This window comes from Nipponia nippon, unplaced genomic scaffold (assembly GCF_047370975.1).
Source record: "Nipponia nippon isolate SJK-2023a ecotype South Korea unplaced genomic scaffold, ASM4737097v1 scaffold_6, whole genome shotgun sequence".
NCBI lineage: Eukaryota > Metazoa > Chordata > Aves > Pelecaniformes > Threskiornithidae > Nipponia > Nipponia nippon.
In genome coordinates, this window is record NW_028262380.1 from 56763174 (window position 1) to 56784518 (window position 21345).

The 21345-nt window shown below is 40.6% G+C and overlaps 1 protein-coding gene across 2 annotated transcripts in view; it reads right to left on the reverse strand.

Moving 5' to 3' along the window:
- Nucleotides 1-1164: 1164 nt before the first annotated feature.
- Nucleotides 1165-21345, reverse strand: part of PPA2 (inorganic pyrophosphatase 2) — a 38586-nt gene continuing 18405 nt past the window's right edge. The window contains exons 7-12 of one of the 2 annotated variants that reach the window (XM_087737000.1): nucleotides 20593-20719; nucleotides 13064-13191; nucleotides 11162-11247; nucleotides 9573-9642; nucleotides 2388-2427; nucleotides 1165-1344 (exon numbers count right to left, since the gene is read on the reverse strand). In XM_087737000.1, coding sequence (XP_087593126.1) covers nucleotides 1316-1344; nucleotides 2388-2427; nucleotides 9573-9642; nucleotides 11162-11247; nucleotides 13064-13191; nucleotides 20593-20719 — 480 coding nt within the window. In that variant the 3' untranslated portion in view covers nucleotides 1165-1315. The other variant, XM_087737001.1, reaches the window with a different exon arrangement.

Sequence of the window (21345 nt, forward strand, 5' to 3'; positions counted from 1 at the left end):
CTAAACTCTGTGTATAAAACAATGCAAAACTCTATGCAGACGGGAGAACTCCATCTACTCCTAAGTGCCCAAGCTGAGATTCCCCAAGTGCCTGGTGCTTATACACTGGACAATATCCTAGAGGAAAGTCTCTAAACCAGGAAAATCACCTCCTAAAAATCAAAGAAACATTCCCAAAGGCAAAAGCTTTCTTACTAATAACTTATCCTTTGTAAGGAAAAGTTAGTCCTCTATGGCAAGCCACAGCCTAACTTTTTCAGTTCTTTATCTTCCATTTCCATCATGTGTCATCAATATTAATCTTTTGTTTCAGTCATCACACAAAGCAGACAACGCTCACCTTTGGTCTCAGTAACAAGCTGGATAAAGCTAGCTGTCTGTATTATCATTTCTTCTCTTTCTACTTAATGGCTGGCTTTTTTTGATTTTGTTTTTAATGAACACTGTGTGTACAGACAGGTCAGATATGATCCTGCAGTAGAAAAAGTGGCAGATATTTTTACCATGAAAGCACAAAGCTGTTCTATACATTTTATTAATCTTGTCTGACTGAATGAGGAACTATCAAAAGCCTTCAGGCATACACAGTTCTAAAAGTGGAAGCTTTCCATAAGGAAAGTCCTTCCTGCGTGATGAAACACGCAAGTTATCAAAACAGGATGTAGTACAGAGAGCACACGTGCATCCTTACTTCAACTGTTATGGCATTAGCCCTTCCTAGTTGAATTGCTCTTTGGAGTGAAGTTGTATTTGTTTTTTTTAAAGCAAGTATGCTCAGCTCATAACTCTACAAAGTGTACAAAGACAACTGGGCACAACACTGAATACAACTCAGGAAACAGTGCACAGTCGCATATTAAAGAATATGGTAAACTGCTAAGCCTATTACATAAAGATTATTGTCTACTTGAAAAAGATTACAGTCAGGGTGGCCAGACAAGCCCTAAGATACAAATTAACACAGTTTTCTATGCACCTGATGGCTGGATTATTCCAAAATCTGGAGAACAAGGTTAAAAACACTTTATCACCCATCTCATTTGATACTACACTTCATGAGTGGCTAAGGGCAATTCTGGAGTTCTGAGATTCAGAAACAAGCAAGCAAGCAAGTCCTCTTCCATCTGCTCCACCCTGCACAAAGACAGACATAGAAAGGAAACATTCACTTTATAATGTCAGTGTTTATTTACATGAGACAAGGTTTACACAAATTCAGTTCTTCAACAGGAACCCAACGATTAGTGCTTTTGCCTGTCTTCAAAAAAGGGATGGCTTTAAGATTTCATGATGCAGCTTCGGAACACTTTGACGATCACTTTGGAAAAAAGTGCCAGGTATCAACTAAAAAAAAAAAAAATACACATCAAGAATGACATTAGTTCTATAAAACTAGCCAGACACGAACACTTGAAAAAGCAACATTGTGCCCTTTCAGCTCTCTCTCCTCCCATAACAATACTTCTGGGTGAGCTCTAGCCCCAGCCTACATAAAGCACAGCCTCAAAATATCATCTGTTCACTTTAAGAGTTTGGCTGAAACAACCCTGCAACAAGTTACAACATTGAAGTGACCATCCCTGGAAAACATCAGAGATCAGGCAGATTATGTTCAGTTGTCTGTCAGAGGTCTGAGATGTAATACTTCAGTAAATAAATGCTATTTATTGGCATGCCATATAAGGGTAAATGGAATGCAACTGGCTTTCCCATGACATGGACTACACATGTTACTTTGCAAACAGTCTGGAACTCAACTCATGACTAAGTTTCTCTCAGTGTTTCTGTAACTCCCTCCATCTCAAAAAGCACGTATGTCTTCTCGATAGTTCCTGCCAGTAGAAAAATCTTTTTTTAAAGTAGTTAACAAGAATGAAGATGTAGGATGCATTCTTATTTCTTGACAAAAAACACATGTTCTGTTAACATGAAAAACAGTCATAACGGTGAAAGAGAGAATTTTGTCTTCAGAACTTACACTTGAAAATTAACTACGGTTATGTCACTTTTAGGAAAAGGGGCTGTTTATTTGATTAGTTAGCTACTGTGAGGAATGACAAAAACTAAGGCAAAGCAACCTTTCTCCTTTAAAAAGGATAAATGTCATGCATTTGCCTTCCATGATCAGTGACAGAAAAATTTAGTCTTCTCATCTTTTTATGTGGAATACACTTCCACTCATACTCGAATGTAATTTTCTCCCACAAACCATCCATGAATTTCTGCCCATGTTCTATTTAACAGGGGACAGGCACTGCAGTCTGACAGAATGTAACCATTATCATTCTCCTGTGCACAAAAACACCTTTTTTCAACACAACAGTATTTATGTCAGTTTTTAAAGCAAACAGTTAAAGAAATTGCATGGCATCTGGGGAAAAACATACCTTCTGGGGAAACAGAATCTCCATTCACAGACACTGGTGCCTAAAAAAACCAAAAACAAAACCAAAAAACAAACCAACATATCAGTGTTTAGTTAAAGTTTCACAGGTACAGGTAGTACCCAAACTCAAAGCTATTTTACTGCTGAAGTCAAGAGATATTAATAAAAACAGAACTTTCTGTTGCCCCCACAGGACAATGCTCTAGCTTACAGACTTTCCCTTCCCCCCTCCCCGTAACTACTGTACAAATTTCTTGGTTGCTCATAAATGACAAAACAAACACACTAATAATGAGTGATAGATTAACATCTTACCTACTGTAAAGGGGATTTTCCTCCTGTATTATCTTTGAGGATAACAGGATTTGCTGTTTACATGCTAAAGAGTAAAAATGTCTTTCCAATTACATTACTATACATGTTTCAGTATAAAGGTACGCATGTGAATATCTACACACACACAATTTACGTTACATATATGCAAACATTTTTAAATAAATGTGTAATTAAACTCTTTTACAACCACATTTTGACAGAGTAAGATTCAGTTCTGTGGAAAGCGACAAATCATTTTAAAATATAAGTCCAGGTCCATTTCAAAGCTGGATACACCACTACTCAATCGCAGTATTACACAGCATATCTTGCCCTATTACTTAAAGGACAAAATTAAAGTCAGTTTTAACACCAGCTGGAAGCAACCTGCCTCACGACGAGGATGCTAATTACTTGCATAGCAACAATCCTCTACTGCCCTTCCGTCAGCTCCTCACAGACAAGTTTTCCAACCGACATAACTGATGGGAAAGCAGCAGAGAGCATCTCAGCACAAGGAATCCTGCCACGCTCACTCACACACACAATCAAGTGCAAAAGACATCTGGATGTTGGCCTTTGCCATGACACAAGCCCACCCCAACTACGCTTACCCAAGCGGATAACCCCAGGAGGAACCACTGAGGTGAACCATGCAAACAAGAAACAACCTCGAAGGCAGGTTTACAGCAGTTTGAAGCTTCAGGAGAACAGAGCTGCAGAGTAACCACCCATGTCTTCCACACCAACAGGTAGAAACTTCCTGCTACTACTTCACGGCAGTGAAGCCACTAACGAAACCTTTGCGGTACCCTGCAGGCAGACAAACTGACCCAGAAGCCGCACAGCTGGGCTTGGCACAGTGCCGCACTCAGACCGAGCTGCATCGGTGTGAAACTCCCTCGCCAGCCTGCCTGCCTCCGAGCAGGCACAGGGCTCGATCCACTGAAGAGCAGGTCAAAGCCTGTGAGGAGGGAAGGGAAAAACAGTACTCTTTTTCCCACTTTACCCAGAATAATTACCTGCACAGGGGGGTTATGTGGCTGGTCTGAAAGGATGTGCCAGTATGACAAACGTAATCCAGGTCTTTGAATCACAGAATGATTTCGGTTGGAAGGGACCTTTAAAGGTCATCTAGTCCAACCCCCCTGCAATGAGTAGGGGTGTCTTCAACTAGATCAGGTTGCTGAGCGCCCCGTCCAACCAGACCCTGAATGTTTCCAGGGATGGGGCATCCACCACCTCTCTGGGCAACCTGTGCCAGTGTTTCACCACCCTCATTGTAAAAAGGTTCTTCCTTTTATCTAGTCTGAATCTACCCTCTTTTAGTGTAAAACCATTACCCCTTGTCCTGTCGCTGCAGGCCCTACTAAAAAGTCTGTCCCCATCTTTCTTACAAGCTCTCTTTAAGTACTGAAAGGTTGCAATAAGGACTACCCAAAGCCTTCTCTTCTCCAGGCTGAACAACCCCAACTCTCTCAGCCTTTCCTCATAGCAGAGGTGCTCCATCCCTCTGATCATTTTTGTGGTCCTCCTCTGGACCTGCTCCCACAGGTCCATGTCGTTCCTGTGCTGAGGACCCCAGAGCTGGACGCAGCACTCCAGGTGGGGTCTCACCAGAGCAGAGGGGCAGAATCACCTCCCTCGACCTGCTGGCCACGCTTCTTTTGATGCAGCCCAGGATACGGTTGGCTTTCTGGGCTGTGAGAGCACATTGCCGGCTCATGTCCAGCTTTTCATCCACCAGTACCCCCAAGTCCTTTTCCACAGGGCTGCTCTCAATCCCTTCATCCCCCAGCCTGTATTGATACTGGGGGTTGCCCTGACCCAGGTGCAGGACCCTGCCCTTGGCTTTGTTGAACCTCATGAGGTTCCCATGGGCCCACTTCTCAAGCTTTTCCAGGTCCCTCTGGATGGCACCCCGTCCCTCAGGCGTGTCAACTGCACCTCTCAGCTTGGTGTCATCTGCAAACTTGCTGAGGGTGCACTCGATCCCACTGTCTATGTCATTGATGGAGATATTAAACAGTACTGGTCCCAGTACGGACCCCTGAGGGACACCACTTGTCACTGACCTCCATCCAGACATCGAGCCTTCGACCACTACCCTGTGGATGTGACCATCCAGCCAACTCCTCATCCACTGAACAGTCCACCCATCAAATCGGTATCTCTCCAATTTAGACAGAAGGATGTTGTGGGAGTCTGTGTCAAAGGCCTTACAGAAGTCCAGACAGATGATGTCTGTAGCTCTTCCCTTGTCCACTGATGTAGTCACTCCATCACAGAAGGCCAGTGGGTTGGTCACGCAAGACTTGCCCTTGGTGAAGCCATGCCAGCTGTCTCGAATCACCCCCGTCCTCCGTGTACCTTAGCATAGCTTCTAGGAGGATCTGTTCCATGGTCTTCCCAGGCACAGAGGTGAGGCTGACAGGTCAGTAGTTCCCAGGGTCCTCCTTTCGACCCTTTTTAAAAATGGGTGCAATGTTTCCCTTTTTCCAGTTACTGGGGACTTCACCTGACTGCCATGACTTTTCAAATATCATGGAGAATGGCTTGGCAACTACATCAGCCAATTCCCTCAGGACTCTGGGATGCATCTCGTCAGGTGCCATAGACTTATGTATGCTGAAGTTCCTCAGGCGGTCATGAACCTTATCTCTTACAGTGGGAGGGACTTTGCTCCCCCAGTCCCTGCCCTGAGGTCCATCCACTCGAGAGGTGTGGGAAGAAAGGTTGCCAGTGAAGACTGAGTTAAAAGAAGTTGTTGAGTACCTCAGCCTTCTCCTTGGCAATTGCTACCAGTTTGCCAGTCACGTTCATTGGTAGGGGGTACACTTTCTTTGACCTTCCTCTTCTGGCTGACATACCTATAGAAGCCATTATTATTATTATTATTATTATTGTCCCTTGCCAAGTTCAGCTCCAGCCATGCCTTGGCCTTCCTGACCCTGTCTCTATACAACCAGGCAACGTCCCTATACTCTTCCCAGGATATCTGTCCCTGCTTCCAGTTTCTGTGCATTACCAGCAGGTCTTGACTCATCCATGCTGGTCTCTTGCCATCCTTTCCTGATTTCTTATGCATGGGGACTGAGAGCTCTTGTGCTCTATGGAAAGCATCTTCCAGGCCTTAACACCAGACCATCCCCTCTCTTTCCAGTAAAGCCAAAGCTTTATCTCATAAAGCAGGGAAAAACAGTGGTCACCACTGCAGGTACCTGCCACTTCTGGGATAATGGCTCAGAGATTTTGAGATAAGGACTCAGCACCTTCTTACCAGGAACAGATCAAAAACTCATCCCACCGAACCAGGAATCTCTTCGCTACACAACTCTTTCATTTGGAACACCATTTAAAAACACCAAATAAATAAATAATTTAAAAAAAAAAAAAAAAAAAAAACCAACACAAAAAACAAAACAAACAAAAACCCTCAAAAAAACCCAGAGCAAAAACCCCACCAATCTTTGGTTTCACAACTAACTCGTCACTGAACAGAAAAATTCTGCTTCTACTAAGTCCCAAATGGAAATGTCCTCACAGAAAACATGTAGGGAAAAAGGCAGTTAACAGACTTTCCTGCTTAGATCTGAATTATTTGAAACACATTAGTAAGTATACAGATTCAAATTTCATTGGAGATCTTTTAAATTATCAGGCAAAGCCAAATACTTTCCCCTGTAAGACACTGTTCTGCATTTTATCAGAAGAGACCTCATCTAGCAAAGCTTTCTTAGTTCACTTTCCAGTATTATAAGGGAAGAATTATATGGTAAGTCTGGGAAACACTGTTCTACTAGCTATATATAGATTGTCTTGGCGATGTTCCAACTTGCAAAGTCCTCAGCAGCTTCTTCACAGAGCAAGTGAGCAACCAGTTCTCGGGATTAATGTCAAACAAAGGTTTGGCTGTCCTGGTCAGTTTTACAGATGGCAACACTTAAAAGCCTGAAATAAACAGTACATCTTAGCACTAACACGTTCAGCTACAAAGATCTATTCCTCCTGGGTTTAGTTTTCAACATACACTAACACTGGAGCTGAGAGAGAGATGAAACAATTTTCAGAGGCTAGAAAACACTAGGAATTCTCACCACTTAGTGTTAAAACTCAACTGGGTTTGTAGTTGCAAAGGGCTGGTGTAATTTTGGCTGGTTTAAATGTTCAGTATGTGCTCCCATATGCACAGATTATCTTCTGTCTCTTTGGGATTGAGTGGACATGGCAACTTCACCAGCTGTACAACTATTCCTAGTTTGCCACCAATACAGATGACAGTACACATGCCCATCATCTAGACACTAACTCAGTGGAGTGGAAATTCCCCAACACAGACGAGCCATTCTAGTCCCACATCTGTAAAATAATGAAAGGTCAAAAACCAGCACAATAAATCGTACTGAAATCAACAGGACTATCTTGGGAACTACCCAGTCAAAATCTATATGAAATTCTGATTAGTGCACAGTTGAATAAGCATTTGGTAAGGATTTGTTTGTTTTCCATTTGGTTCTTTATAGTTCTCGTGCTCACCATAAAAATTAGTTCATAACAATACTAAGTGTTGCCCTTTGGGGTTTGGGGGGGGGGGGGGGGTTGAGGGGGTTTTTTTGAAAACTCAATATACCTGATTTAAGGCAATTATCACCCACTCAAAAATTCCGTAATTGGAGTTTGACCCAGGAAACAGAATTGTGGGGAATCAGCTCTGACTGCACAAGTAGCTCAGAAATTTTGCAGTAGCCGAAATACGTTTCTCACTGTATTTGCATACAAAATCTCTACCTCAGCTTTCATTCTTCTGTTTTCATCCCAAAGTTAATAGATGGACATAAATTAGAAGAAAATGTATCTGCTTTTAGTTTAAAAAACAAAACAACAAACCAAAACACACAAACAAAAAAAAAATGCCGGCCAGCCAGCCATAGGCAGCTTTCATTTAAAATTACCACAGCCATTAAAATTCTGCAGCCAACACTCACGTACTTTCACTTCAGTTTGAAAGAGATGAATGCCTGACAACCAAAGTGGGCAGTGTAGTGTACTAGACAAAAAGATAACTGCTTAAAATGTGCAAATCAACCTCCCTGCTTATATTTATAGTTTGACTGTCCACCATTCATATTTCAAGAACATTTTACTTTTTTTAGTTATTGTAGATTGGAAATTGCATGCAGTATGAACAGTATTTAAGAGTATTGCCATCTTTTCCCTGTCTGAAAAGTACCAAGAGACAGTAGCCTACAAAGACACAATTAAAATACTTAGACTGAACTGAAACAGAATGATGGAAAGGAATATGTGATGACAACTTCACAAAAACAGTATCACTTTAAAAAAAAAAAGTGAGGCACAAAAAAGCCAGGAAGTGACAATATTTGATAAGAAGGCAAGCATTCATAATAAAAAAAAAAAGACATTAAAGTTTGATACAAGGTACCTATTTTATGAACTGGTTTTACTAACCTCCCCCCAAAATGACAGGAAAAAAATTTGATTTGTTATTAAGAGACAAAATAATAGATACTGCTGATTTAAACAGATAAATATTTACTCCACATGCTTCAAAGTACAAACAGCACAGAAAGCAAAAGGAAATATTCCTTTGCAGGTTTGTCACCATCCAAATACATTTGAACTTGAAATTTTAGTTGCATTTAAACACTTAGTAAAAGTTATCCTAAATTTGAAAGTATAGAGGAGGTAAATACTGGCCTGACATGTCTAAAAACACATTTGAATTCCAAAAGGAATTTTTCTTTCATTTAAAACTTACAGTCCCATTAATCAACATTCACAAGTGCAACCATAAAGGTACTTTTAAAGAAGTGCTGAAAGCAAGAGACCTGAATAGGAAAAACAGTTAGGTTTGACACTTCTTTATGACTTAAACCAACTTTTCTTTGCAACTAACAGTCTTATTTGCTTGTGACAAAACACCACCCAGGACAACACATTCCTACTAGAAACGCTGTTGGAATGTTAACTGCACGGACAGTGGATGGCATCTCCTTTGACACCTGAACTTGCATAATTACTGTGACTACTGGGGCAAAACACTGGCCGCCCAGGCAGCCAGGCACATGTGCAAAATACCTGCCATGCTCATGTGGTCATGAGCACAGGCTCCATCACGGCATAGGCAAAAAAAAAGTAGGTAATACTTGGGGGTACTTTTCTCCATGTAATTTCTGGTAACTTTTTCTTAATTTCTGGCATCCAAACTAGCACATGTTAAAATGGAAAAAATTCTCCTCCACTATCATTTGCACATGAAAGCATCAGACCTGCAGGACATTTTTCTCGCCTGAACAGGAAACCTGAATGTTTTAATTTTATGTTAATTTTCAGAATATGACAGGCATTCTTTAAGAAACAGTCAAAAAACCACCCCCCTCTCTTACAGCAATGCATTTAATTATGCAAGTAGACAAACAAAGGATCCCTTTAGTGATTAGGGACTACAGTCAGCTAGTCAATGAGTTCTAACACTGGGTGGTAACTCATGGCAACAGGGGAGTCAGAGAAGACAGCAGGCCAGATACAAATAGCAGTCCATCTTGCTATTCAGGATCAGAAGAAACAGCACTGCAAAGGGAGGGGAAAAAAAAACAAAACAAAAACCCCCACCAGAACAGTAATGAACCTGCCAGAAAGCACAATTGGACCACTGCAATGAAAGGTTTATATGATAATGCTTACATTTTCCCCACAACCTTTGTGCTCCTCCTTTTACTTTATGCCTTACATTTTTGTTTAAGGACCATTTCAGTCTAGCTACTTTATTTCAGTTTTGGAGTTCTGAATCTTCTTTTCCTATTAATGACATAAAAAAAAGGGTGGGGAAAAAAGTGAATATTATCCTTACCGACTGCACGATCGATCGGGCATCCTCCTCACTGCAACAAAATGGGCTGCCACTCACCAGAACATTTGTGCTGAAAAATAAAATTAAAACCATGCTTTATCAATCAGTGGAAAAGAGACACACGCAATTAAGTACCTATGGAAAAAAACACCTTCATATATAGAGCTCAGAAATGTGTATCTGCAAAAAATGAGGAAGTCAAAAACACGAAGTAACCAGTAATGGCTGGAAGGGAACAGGGGTGTGGAGGGGTGTTGTTTCTTTGGGTTTGAAGGGTTTTTTAGGCTCTATGTTCTGTATTAATGCAAGCAGTGCTCACGCTCAGCGTTTCTGGCAGCTAACTTAGGTACAGTTCAGAGGACCACTGTTAAACTAAATCCCCCCAAAAAGCCAGCAGAAATAAACTGGCACTTCCTGAGGGAGTTGAAGAACACCTAGATGGCTAGCACAGATGGTGTGAAGATCTCCCTGTCTCTTGTGCCTTGAAGGTTGGCCAGATTCTGTGGCAGGCCACCCTTGGTTTGCAGTAACCTGCCTGCAGTATCTAACAAGAAGAAAAAAAAAAAAAAAAAAAGTCAAAATTCCGTTCCTACATAAAGCAGCAGACACCTGTACTGCTTCCAGACAGCAGACGAACTCTGGGACCAAATACTTCACAGAAACTTTTCCCTATGAATACATATCCTTTCACACCAAAAGTGAGTGTGGTCATGAGTTTTTAAGGTCCTACACAGTAAATGGCAAGAAGTTCAATTCCTCAAAGCAAGACTGCAATTTTAATTATTTTTTAATTTTGTCAACATGAAACTCAAAGTGCCCCTGAAATGATCAAGACCAAAATTTGAATATTATCCTACAGTATTCTTGCCATGCTGAAGTAGAACTATCAACCCGTCCAACTGCTAAGGTGTTCAATCAGCTCCAAGAAAGAGAAAGTCAAATTTTCCCAGTAAAGTAGAAGACAAAAGTGACTATCTGAGCACAGCTTCCTCCACAGCCTTTGCCCTCTGGTTTAGCTAATGGCAATCTACAGCCCTTGGAAAGCACCAGGCAAAAGATACCTGCCTGCTCTTCAGGGCCTCTGGTGGCAAAACTGCCAATGCAAACCAGAGAGCTTAATACAGTCCATTTTAATTTAGATCAGGTCAAAGGCTAGTAAAGAACAATCATTTGGTTCTTTGATTCCAGAGAACGATTAAAAAATATGGAATGCTAAGCTGCAAAAAAATTTTCCGTCACAGCGATGCAGCATGGAAGGATGGAATAAACAGTGACAAGAGGATTTGCATGGGATACTGAGATTCTCCCAAAATGATCCCGAACGCTCTGGGGCCACTTCTCAAAAGTTGAAGTAATCTATGTCACTTTTATATAATCAATATATTTTTGGAACCACTTACCAGTAAATTAGCATCACACAAGATGCAATTAGTCAATCATAGTCTATCAATTAACTATCAGTCAAAACCATGAGTATTCCTGTCATCTCAAAGTAAAAAAATCTAAGCAGTTCACGCACAGCTGCCACATCCTGAATACTACCAGTACTAGCACAATACAAAGAGGAAAAGACGTGACTGGATACTTACCACTTAATAGTGCCTCCATCAGCTTTTTTATGAAGCAAAGCTTTCCAGTATTCATGGGTGGATTTAATAATTTCAACAGCAAAATCCTAGTTTACATCAAGGAAAAGTTTTATGACTTAAAATGTTATTAAACAGAAAAAAAGCTACAAAACTAGTTTATTAAAACATACTGTTTCGTGTGTTATTTTAAGGGGCCTCCTTTGAGGCCTCATTAAACTTCTAGAAAATATAACACCCTTTTTTATGAAAAGTAACAAACTTCACTATCTGTCAAATGCACTGGCAACACAGTCAGGACTTTCCCTCAGCCTGCAGCCAGAAAACATGAAGGCTGCACAAAAAAATGAAATCAGCACTAGATGCTAAGCAGACACCTCCAGCTGCAGAAAACTGTACCAGGTCCCAAATGGGACAAAGTGTGTGAGCTATGACTCCTCTGTTACGCGTGCACATCAGGGTCAGAGTTAAAGTTTCCCCTCTAGTGGCAAAATTTGCATTTACTTCATTAATTGCCCAACCATATACTTAAGCATTTGCAAGAACATAACGTATCAGCTGCTTAACAGTTTTTGTTTGTTTAAAAGTAAAAGTAATATTGGGGGTGGGTATGAAAAAGCTTCAAAAAAATAAAGTAAAATAAGCCTTCGGTGTCCAAATGATGATATCTAGACTGGCTTGCAAAAAGCTGCCAACAGAACATTCACATTTCCTAACAAGGAGTGACTTGGCGAAATGCCACTGGAACATTGTGAACTTCACCAGAGCTGCTGGAGCACAGCCACGGCCGCCTCGCCACATCCTGGGTCTCTAGAAATGCTTGAGAATTATTCAAGTGCTCCAAACCAGCTATCTCAGGGCATTTAGTGCCTCAAGCCTGAACTCCAATGGCCTGACAGGGATATGCCCTGTTAAACTGTCACTACAGAGCAACGCTGCTTTACAGAGCGGGAAAATCTCTAAGAGCAGTTGCTGGGAGAACAGGGGAAAGATCACGTTATCAAGCCTTACATCTCTACATTTGATTGATTTAAAAGACAGTTTTAGTGCAGAGGGGAGTCAGGGCATCTCTTTAACCAGACAAAACATGTAAAGTTGTCTGTGCTGGTTAGAAAGCATTTTATAACCTTGATAGCACACTGCAAGGCTGAACTAGCTGACACATGGACATCATTCATTAGGAACCTGTGATTCTTCACCAAAAATAGTCTACAGAGAGTGTGCAATACACTATTTGCAAAGCATTTTTACTCAAATCACACCCAACTTCCTCTGGAAAAATCCAGGTATTTTCTTCAGCAAGGTCTATTCCCAGGTCCACTCTCCTTTCAAATGCTTGCCTTTTTTACTGTAGATAGTTTAAAATGCCATTCATTTTTTCTAAAAGAGGGAAAAATGTTTTTTTAGCCTTCAAGCCAAAAACATCTCACATGTTTTTACACAGAAGTACCAGGAAAAAGTACACCTTGAGCAAATACCAAATACGAAAAAATCTGCAACCTATTGTCTGTCTTAAACTGCATAGCCTTAAAAAAATGTCAGGAAAATTTATCAATCAAGACTGAAAAAATACCTGAAAAGACAATCTGCTCATTCCTCTGACAGGGAGAATGAGAATGCTGTGGAAAAAGCCACTACAAACATACAGATGCATACGTAAGTCTCATCAGGATTAGGACTGAACTTTTTTTTGCAGACTTCCTTTAATAACCTATGCATTTTCCCTGAATAAAATGGAAGACAGCAAACATTATTTATTCCTAGCCTAATAAATTGTATTCAAAGATCCCTCATATAAAAATTTTTTTTGTTAAACCTCTTCCTTTACAATTCCAAAAATTCTAGGTTGTATTAAAAGAGGCCATATGACAGAAAGATGCATCTTTAATTTTGGATTATCTTCACCTTGTCTTTAAATTCTCCATTAAAAGCAAACCGATTTTCCGGTTTACCATCAGGGACTTTATATAATCGGAACCAGTCAACCGTAGCCTCAAGGTAACCTGGTTTGTGCTTCTTGACATCTTCAATATCTGCAGGTTAAAAAGAACAAAAAAAAAAAAGTGATTTTTACTCACAGTTTTTGTAACATTCATTTTTTAAAGTCTCGTAAAGGATCTGCAAGCAATTTGATTTCACTGAGCACTTTCAAAGTCATTGGGGAACTTCACTTTATTACATTAGCTGCCCATAGTTGATATCTTATAATTTCACAACCACACTAAACAGGTAAGCCAGTTGCCTCCTGCCCTTCATTAATTAAGACCCAAAGGGACAATAAATAAAAGGACCATACTTGTGACAGGAGAGAAAGAAAATTCTGTGTTTATAGGCTTTCATCTCAGTAGGTACCTCTTGCAATATTTAGATTATTCAGTGAGGTATTTTTTTCCCCAGCAACTGCAGGGACTACAGGCATTTTTTGATAATGAAAGAATAGCTAGTAAAAACAATTTCAACACATGGATTTTTAAACCAGCACCTCAAAACAAAATACAGGCTTGACTTCCAAAAATTATATTAAAGGCATCCCTTTGCTCACATTACTTCCAAATTCAACCCGTTAGATACAAGACAGATACGTGCCAGGAGCACTAAACACTAACTCTACTGATAACTCCGTGATATCTGCATACTCACAGTGATAAGCCAATTCTACCTTTACCTCTATAATCCTACCGTGCAAAGATGGAACAGGACACAAAAGAGGAATGCATGCCATTTGCAGGACACCCTTGGGAGGCAGAGATGAACATTGCCCCAGTGGGTACAGAGAGATTAAACAGTCACACAGTAATTCTGCTCGAGGGCTGTACTGCTATAGCAAAGACACAGTTCATGATCTTAAACATTTACTTCTGCCGTGCATATCAAATTTTACTGGGTTGTCCTGTGAGACTACCATCACTCCTGTCACTTGCAATGAGGTGGTCCTATCAGCCCCATGGCAAACTAACTCTCTGGCAATATGTTTACATGGAAAAGTCTTTAATACAATTTTAACTGATTTTGATACAATAAAGGATTTTGTCCTTTCCAGAAGCCAAGTACTTTTTGTAGTTGGTATAATCCTTCTCTTTCCATCTATTTCCCTCCTACTGTCACTTCTGATGGAAATGGGAGCTGACTTTTTATTGCTGTGCTTTGCATGCAGCCTTCCAGCTATTTCATAACCTCACTCTGCCCAGGCCACCTTCCATGGTGCTATTCTCCTTCTCTAGTGTTTTCCAAGTTACTCACTCATTCTCCCTTCCTGATTCCCTCTTGCTCTCTCTCCGTACTGCTTGGCTATGTCATTCTCTTCTCGCATAGACATGCCTCTCTCACTGACATCTCCTGGTTGGCAGTGATTCCTGATGGATACTCTTCTGTCTATCCAGCCCTATAAAATAGATTTTCAGAGTTGTTTAGTCTACGGAATTGACACCTAGTCATGTGCTTTCCATCTTTAAGTGCCTAACTGTCTTTTTAAAATCTAGTCTGTGAACCTGAGCAAAGACATTCAAGTATTTCTAAAGCGAATAGTAAGAGAAGGGAAAAAGTCTTGTGCTACAGACCATTCCATTCTCTGTAGACCACCAAGAGAGATGACACGTGGACTGAACTGTAAGACCAAACGTATACGAGAAGATATGCTGAATGTTCAAAGGCATCTGATAGATGCCACTCCCAAATTCCACTGGATCACATGCTACCCAAAGAATAAAACATAAAACTTTTAAGAACCCTATGCAAATTTTTGCTTCTGCACACACTTAATAGGGCTACGTGTTTATGGACTTGGAATAAAACACATTTTGAACTTGGCTGCTGGCCATCTGCCTGCAGAAGATTAGGGAGTTTCATTGGCAGAATCCCAGAAAAAAGCAAGGGCACATAAGGCTGTGCTTGAGGCAGGTCTTCTAGCTGGAATACATGCTTAAGAGTACAAGAAGCCATTCACTAGGGTGGGTGGGTGAGACCAACCAAGAAGGAATGATTTAGAAAAGGGTGGGGTCTTGGTTGGAGGCAGGATGCTTCATTTGGACACTAACAAAACTGCAGCTCCAATTCAAATCGGTTTCAGGGCTCCAGTGTTCTCTCCAAGCAAGGGAACATCCCTCCTCCTATCTTGAGCCCTTGTCATCTCCTCTTCTTGTGAGGTTTGAACTCAATTTCTAGGACTTGTTGAAGATACAGTATCTCCTCAAGCAAACCAGGCTGCTGCAGCAATTTCCTTGGCTTCCAGCAGTGGATGAACTCCAGGTCTCCATCTCCAGACACTGCTTAAATTCAAACATACTTTCTCAGACTGCTGCTCCTTTTTTCTGGTTCCTATTCCCGCAAACTTCTCTCCTAACTCTGCTTCTCCATTCCTCCTACTTGGTTATTTGCTTCCTATTCCAATAAAAACTGTTCATCAAAAGTGCTTTACCATCTACTAACTGACACTTGGGCCCTTCCCCATCTGTTGTTCCTTTTTTATAGGCTTTGTTTATATTTATTTAAAGGACTCAAATATTAGAATAGGCTTTGGGGCAGGCTTTCATTACTTCCTTAAGATAGGGATGACTGTCTTCATTGATAGAATCATCTCTCTGAATTTCACACTCTCTCTACTGGAAAATACCTTGCCTAGGTAAAATGACTACACACAATCAGGCTACAGCACTATATGCCCCCTAAAGTACTAGCTGCTGTATATTCTGTTTTGAGGACTTAAGAAGGGGGACAGTGGTTGCTTTTATTTCCTTGGTTCCTTGCAAGTTAGGCTCCTTCATCCCCATGCTTCACTTCACTATTCTTTATTATGAAGGACAGCTACTGGGCACCAAATGAAGCCTAAATGGCTGAAGAAAAAAAAAAACAACAACAACAACAAACACTAAAACATCTGTATTATAATGGGAGTTGGTGGCAAGCAGCAGGAAAAAGTGCAACTGAGAAAAAAAAAAATCAATCCTGTTGCTGTGGAGTCAGCACATAGCACAAAATATAAGGAAAACAGCAGCTCTTGCATCACTCAACAGCTACCTCTTCAGTTCATTAAAAGGTGCTATAGAAAAGCTTGAAAGACAGCTTGTCCTCCACTTTGAAACCCAAACAGCATCTTTGGGATATCAGGGAGAGGAGGAGAAAAACATACTTAGAAAACAGAAGAAGTAAGCAAAGAAAGGTAAAAGAAAAGAAAAGACAATAAGCAGCACAGTGATTTACTGCACTAATATCTATAGAAGCTAGCTGCATATTATGAGAAAAAAACCAATACTTAGATGTCTTTTCTACAGCAGGCACTGTTAGACACTTTTTTCTGACCCTGACTGCTTACCTTCCCTTAGAGCTGTGTACTCACACTGATGTTGAAAGGGGCTGAGCAAGTATGGGAGTAGCAAGCATGCCCCTGGCCTAACGTGATTTCATCTCTGCAAGCAAGCCCTGCTCAGAGTGACAGAGCAGAAAGGTCAGGCTCTTGCAGGTACATTATCAGCACATAACCACTGGTGGTAGTTTCTTTATGCTGTCTACATACAAACATAGGTCCCATTTTTCTGGGCACCAAAGTTAAGCACCAAGGGTTAAAAAGAGATGGCTAATCACATTAAGGGTTGCAGTTTAGTCTCAATAAGGAAAATCTCTAGAGGTTGGCACAAACAACTGCTGCTAGCTCTCTGTCAAGGGAGTGAGCCAATGCAAACGCAGATCCCAATTCTATCTGGCTTTACAAAAGAGAGCAACAAAAGCATTTGTACAAAACTACCATTTTTAGTACAACAGATGCTGCTTCTTGCAAGCAAAGCTAAAACAACATGCTTGCAGCAAGCTTTCTAAACAAGGTCTGTGGGAAGAGAGGACATATGTTTTTAATAACATCTTATAAACATTTACAGGAAGCAGCAGCTACATTCCATATAAAGGCATTTGGTGTATTTCGTGCAGCATGGTGTGAGGGGGTAGGAGGGGAGCCTCAGTACAGATAATTAATTTCTTTATATTGAATGCTTACACAAATCCACAACAAAGGTTTTCAGGGCCTCTGCTGCTTCTCTGCATATAAATACACTCACATGCAAGGGTCTATAACAATATATGGTACAAAGTATGCAATATGCTTTGTTTTTGCTGTTTAGGGTTTGATCACTTAACTCAAAAAGCCAATCTTGTGTTGCACATTGGAAAAGAAGCATGGCAACGTAGCACAGTTAACTATACCAGCGCCAGCAAATGGTAACGCAACCAAGCCGGTAGATACCACCAACTGCTGTTGAATATATCCCGGCACCTTTCCAGTGAGCAATAGCAAAAAATGGCTGCTAAGATTCCAGGCCAGTAAATCACCTCCAAAATGCCATCCAGCATACATGATTTGTCCAATTTGCTCAGGGAAGGTAAGAAGACCTTTTGAGAGCCAGACTTTTCATAAGCTGCTTCAAACACACTTCCTGCTTCAACTGCCAGTGATTTTCAAAACCTCTTGTCCAACATGAAGATGCCATAGACATTTAGACCAAATTACAGGACAAAAATATCACTCATCCTTTCTGAGCCAAACCTTGTAAAGCACATCAGATATGTATGTGAATTCCAATATAGTCAATTCAATCCAAATTATGAGATAAGCAGACAAGCAGCCCTTCTACTCCAAGAATTTGCTGCTTCTCCTGGCTAGTATTTTATAAAAACCAACCAAAAAGCAACAACAACAACAACAACAAAGCAGCCAGGCCTATTACACCACCAAGATTTAGTGTTTCAGTGTGCAGTGAGCTTTTCGGCCCTTTCCCAGACTTGCTTGATCTGAAGTTGCTTTGCTGGTCTGCTAATGGCCATCTGCCTAGCAACTGCCTGAGCAGAAAGACAACACAGTGGTTTTCAGGTAGCCCCAAATACAGATCTCATTGAAACAGATAAATCTGAAGATGCCCAGTCTTAGTCTAAAAGAAACTTTCTCATACAGATACCTACATCTGACACACAGCTTGTATTTGGAGTGAGATTGTCCTCATGCCCACCAGTATTAAATGCTATAATTTCAAACAGATTACCTTCCAGTCAGTCCAAAAAGACACTAAGCCCCTGCTATTCCCACTGATGACACAATTCCCACTTGAATAGGTGCTAAGCATTGCTTATCCTTCCTGGGTATTGTCACTATAACCTAGAGTTTCTCATTGCTCTGTGTGAAAGAGAGAGTTCTAGGCAGGGTTTCCAGTTTAAAACACTATTTATCAATAAATGCCTGCAGGACACAGTACAGTGGAGTGCTATGAATAAACAATTAGAACTGCTCAGAAGTTGGGACTGCTCAGTTTTAAGTTCTGTGAAGTCTCAAAAAATCCAACTGCACTTACGAGAACAATCTCAATCCCAGAAGGAGAATATACAGAGTACCTAGGGTGTGCTTAAAGCAGCAAGAGGAGCTAACACATCGCGTGGGCTCAGGATGGGGTTTGCGAATAATCACCACTCTGGTGTGTTGGAATTATCTTTTCCAAATGTTCGTTGGGGGCTGCGCACATACTGAGCTGAAAGCAAATGTGATGATTCTCAGTCCAATTCAAAATGTTTAGCAAATGACACAAAAATGACCGAACAGACTTAGAAGGCAACACTTAGCCTCATCTTTCCCTAGGAGGCCACCACTGTAACACAGCAGCACGTCAATTATTGAGGGAGATACCAGTTTTATCTGTAGCTGCTATCCCTTTATGCTGAAATAATTAACATTTTTGGGAAGGGGGAAAAACAAGTATAAAAGGACATACTGTACTGCCTACTCCAACAGATTTGTTTGTTTTCAGACTGAAGGATTGCTGTTAAACACTGCAAGCTAGTCCTGTTTTGTGAAAGCAGATGGGGGCTTTTTTTTTTTCCCTGTTTTCTTTCCTTTTGTAAATCCTCGACTGCAACTCCAATCCCAAAGGGAAATCATATTAAACTGGATAAATATTAAATAGAGCTACTTAACCCAGTGGCATAAATTGTCTCAGTTTTACCCCTACTTAATGGAGTCCTTTTAAATTCTCTCACCCACTTTTCCGATTAAACTCTCTCAGAAATTGTTAAGAAAAAAAGGTAAGAGTTAAACAGAACAGTGTATAGAAATAAAGTACTAATTACTTGTCTTTTAACTACTGACACATACCGCATTTCACTGCACATAATGGAGAGGTTTAAATTGATACTAACATTAACAGCAAACTATTACTTACTATTTCCTTAAGCTGAACTTCTTAATCTCTAACTGCCAAAGTAGTTAAAGAGTCATAAACACTATGTAGTAATTCATCTGCCCAATGATTTTAATCAGCATCAACCCAAGAGTCTCCTTTTCCTCATTTCCTCTTCTCCCCTTCTTTCCCCACAAGTCAAGTATTCTCCATGTGAAAGCAACCTGCAAGAAAACTGAGAATGAAGGGCCAGTCCAGTGATATACTTACTTTACGTTCAGAAACCAGGAAAAAGCCTCAATGGCAGAGAAACAGAATTCCTTAAAAAGGTACTGGATAGCCCTATTCCTACAGAAAGGCCACTCTGTGCCTTGGTACTCCCTACCAACAAAGTGCAGGCTCTGGTCATACATACCTAATGGTATAGGTGGGTTTTGGTCTCACAACAATCACTAACTTTTAGACAAGACCTCCTCACTTAATTCTCATGATTCCCAGTAACATTGCATTTGAGGAGGGGAACCTCCATTTATCCAGAGAAAACCTGCACTTTATCTGTGCTGTAAAAACCTAACTCCCTGCAGTTTTAACACATCTGTATCATCATCTTATCGAAGAGTCTGCAAGCAGAATTACACCACGTGCTATTCACACAGACACATTTTAGTACTTGAATTCTATTTGGATACCAAAATCACGGTCATAAGGAGGACATGTCTGGACAGGATATTTCCCCCGGCACAGCTAGTCATCATCAAGGTTGACATTAGGGTGAGCTGCATTAGCAGTTTACTATGCAAATTTTCAAGCTAAAAGGTGAAACCTAATCATTCATACTAGGCAACAAACCCTGGAAGTAACCCAGTTACAAGTGACAAAACACTGGAAACATACAGCCCTTTTCAGAATGCAACACAATGCCTGCAAATTCAACAAGGAAAATAGCAGCGTGCTACATAATCTGAGTGGGTAAATAGGCACTATTACACAGGAAATAAGCCTGTAATTTTAAGAGGTCACTTTCTAAGGCAGTTGTGTTTCAGAAGTCAAAAGACTTTCTGCATGACAGGTCCTCTTGAAAATCCAAGTGAACCTTTTCAAAAGCTTAGCGTGAAAGCACATATGCCCTCCTTGAAGGAAGCACCTGATTTAAACAACAACAAAAAGAAGAAAAGTCTTGTCTTTCTGCTGTCTGCCTCTTCTTGTCCTGGGTGGCCTAAACTCAGGTACCACTCCACTGTGCAAGTTGCTGACATAACTTGCATTAAGAAAGATAAAAATACTTGCCATGGATTTTCTGAGCTTCTGGGTCATCCACACTGATCGCAATTATCTTCCAATCTGTCTCTCCTTCATCAACAAGAGCTAAAACACCCAAGACCTTCACCTGAACAATCTCACCAGAAGAACGAATCTGAAACAGAACATAATCTCACAAAGATTTGGAAAACACTACATAGAATTTCTCTTTTACCTTACAAACAAAATAGTTTTACTACATTTTTGACCAGCAGCTAACAGAATTGCAAGATAGATCTGTAAACCCAGCACACATCTATTTAACATTACTAGCCTTTCTCCCACCATTGCTATTCTCCAACCCTCAATTCTCCAATCAGCATTTATTTTAGACAACACGAGCCATAAAATTTCTCCTTCTCTTCTACCCTACTTCCCCCACACCTTCTTTATCTTCACCCCAAACTGCAAGTTAGAAGTATCTCATACTCTTTTAACTCGTTCCTGCCTCTTGACTCTCTACTTTCTCAACTTTCAGTCTTAATCTATCTCTTGCTATTCCTTCCTCTAGACTCCAATACACACTTATAAACACAAACCCCTTCCCCAGAAGTATCAGCACAACTCTTGGGAACCTTCTCCCTACCAGATAATATTACTTTTATAACTCTTTCTGGATCCCTTGAAATTCAGCTTTAGGTTCCTTTCCTCAAATAAAGCCACCTTTGCTGAGCTCACCAAGTAAATTTCTCCTTACGTAAAATATCCCAAGAGATCCCTGTTCCAAACTCATCCATTTCA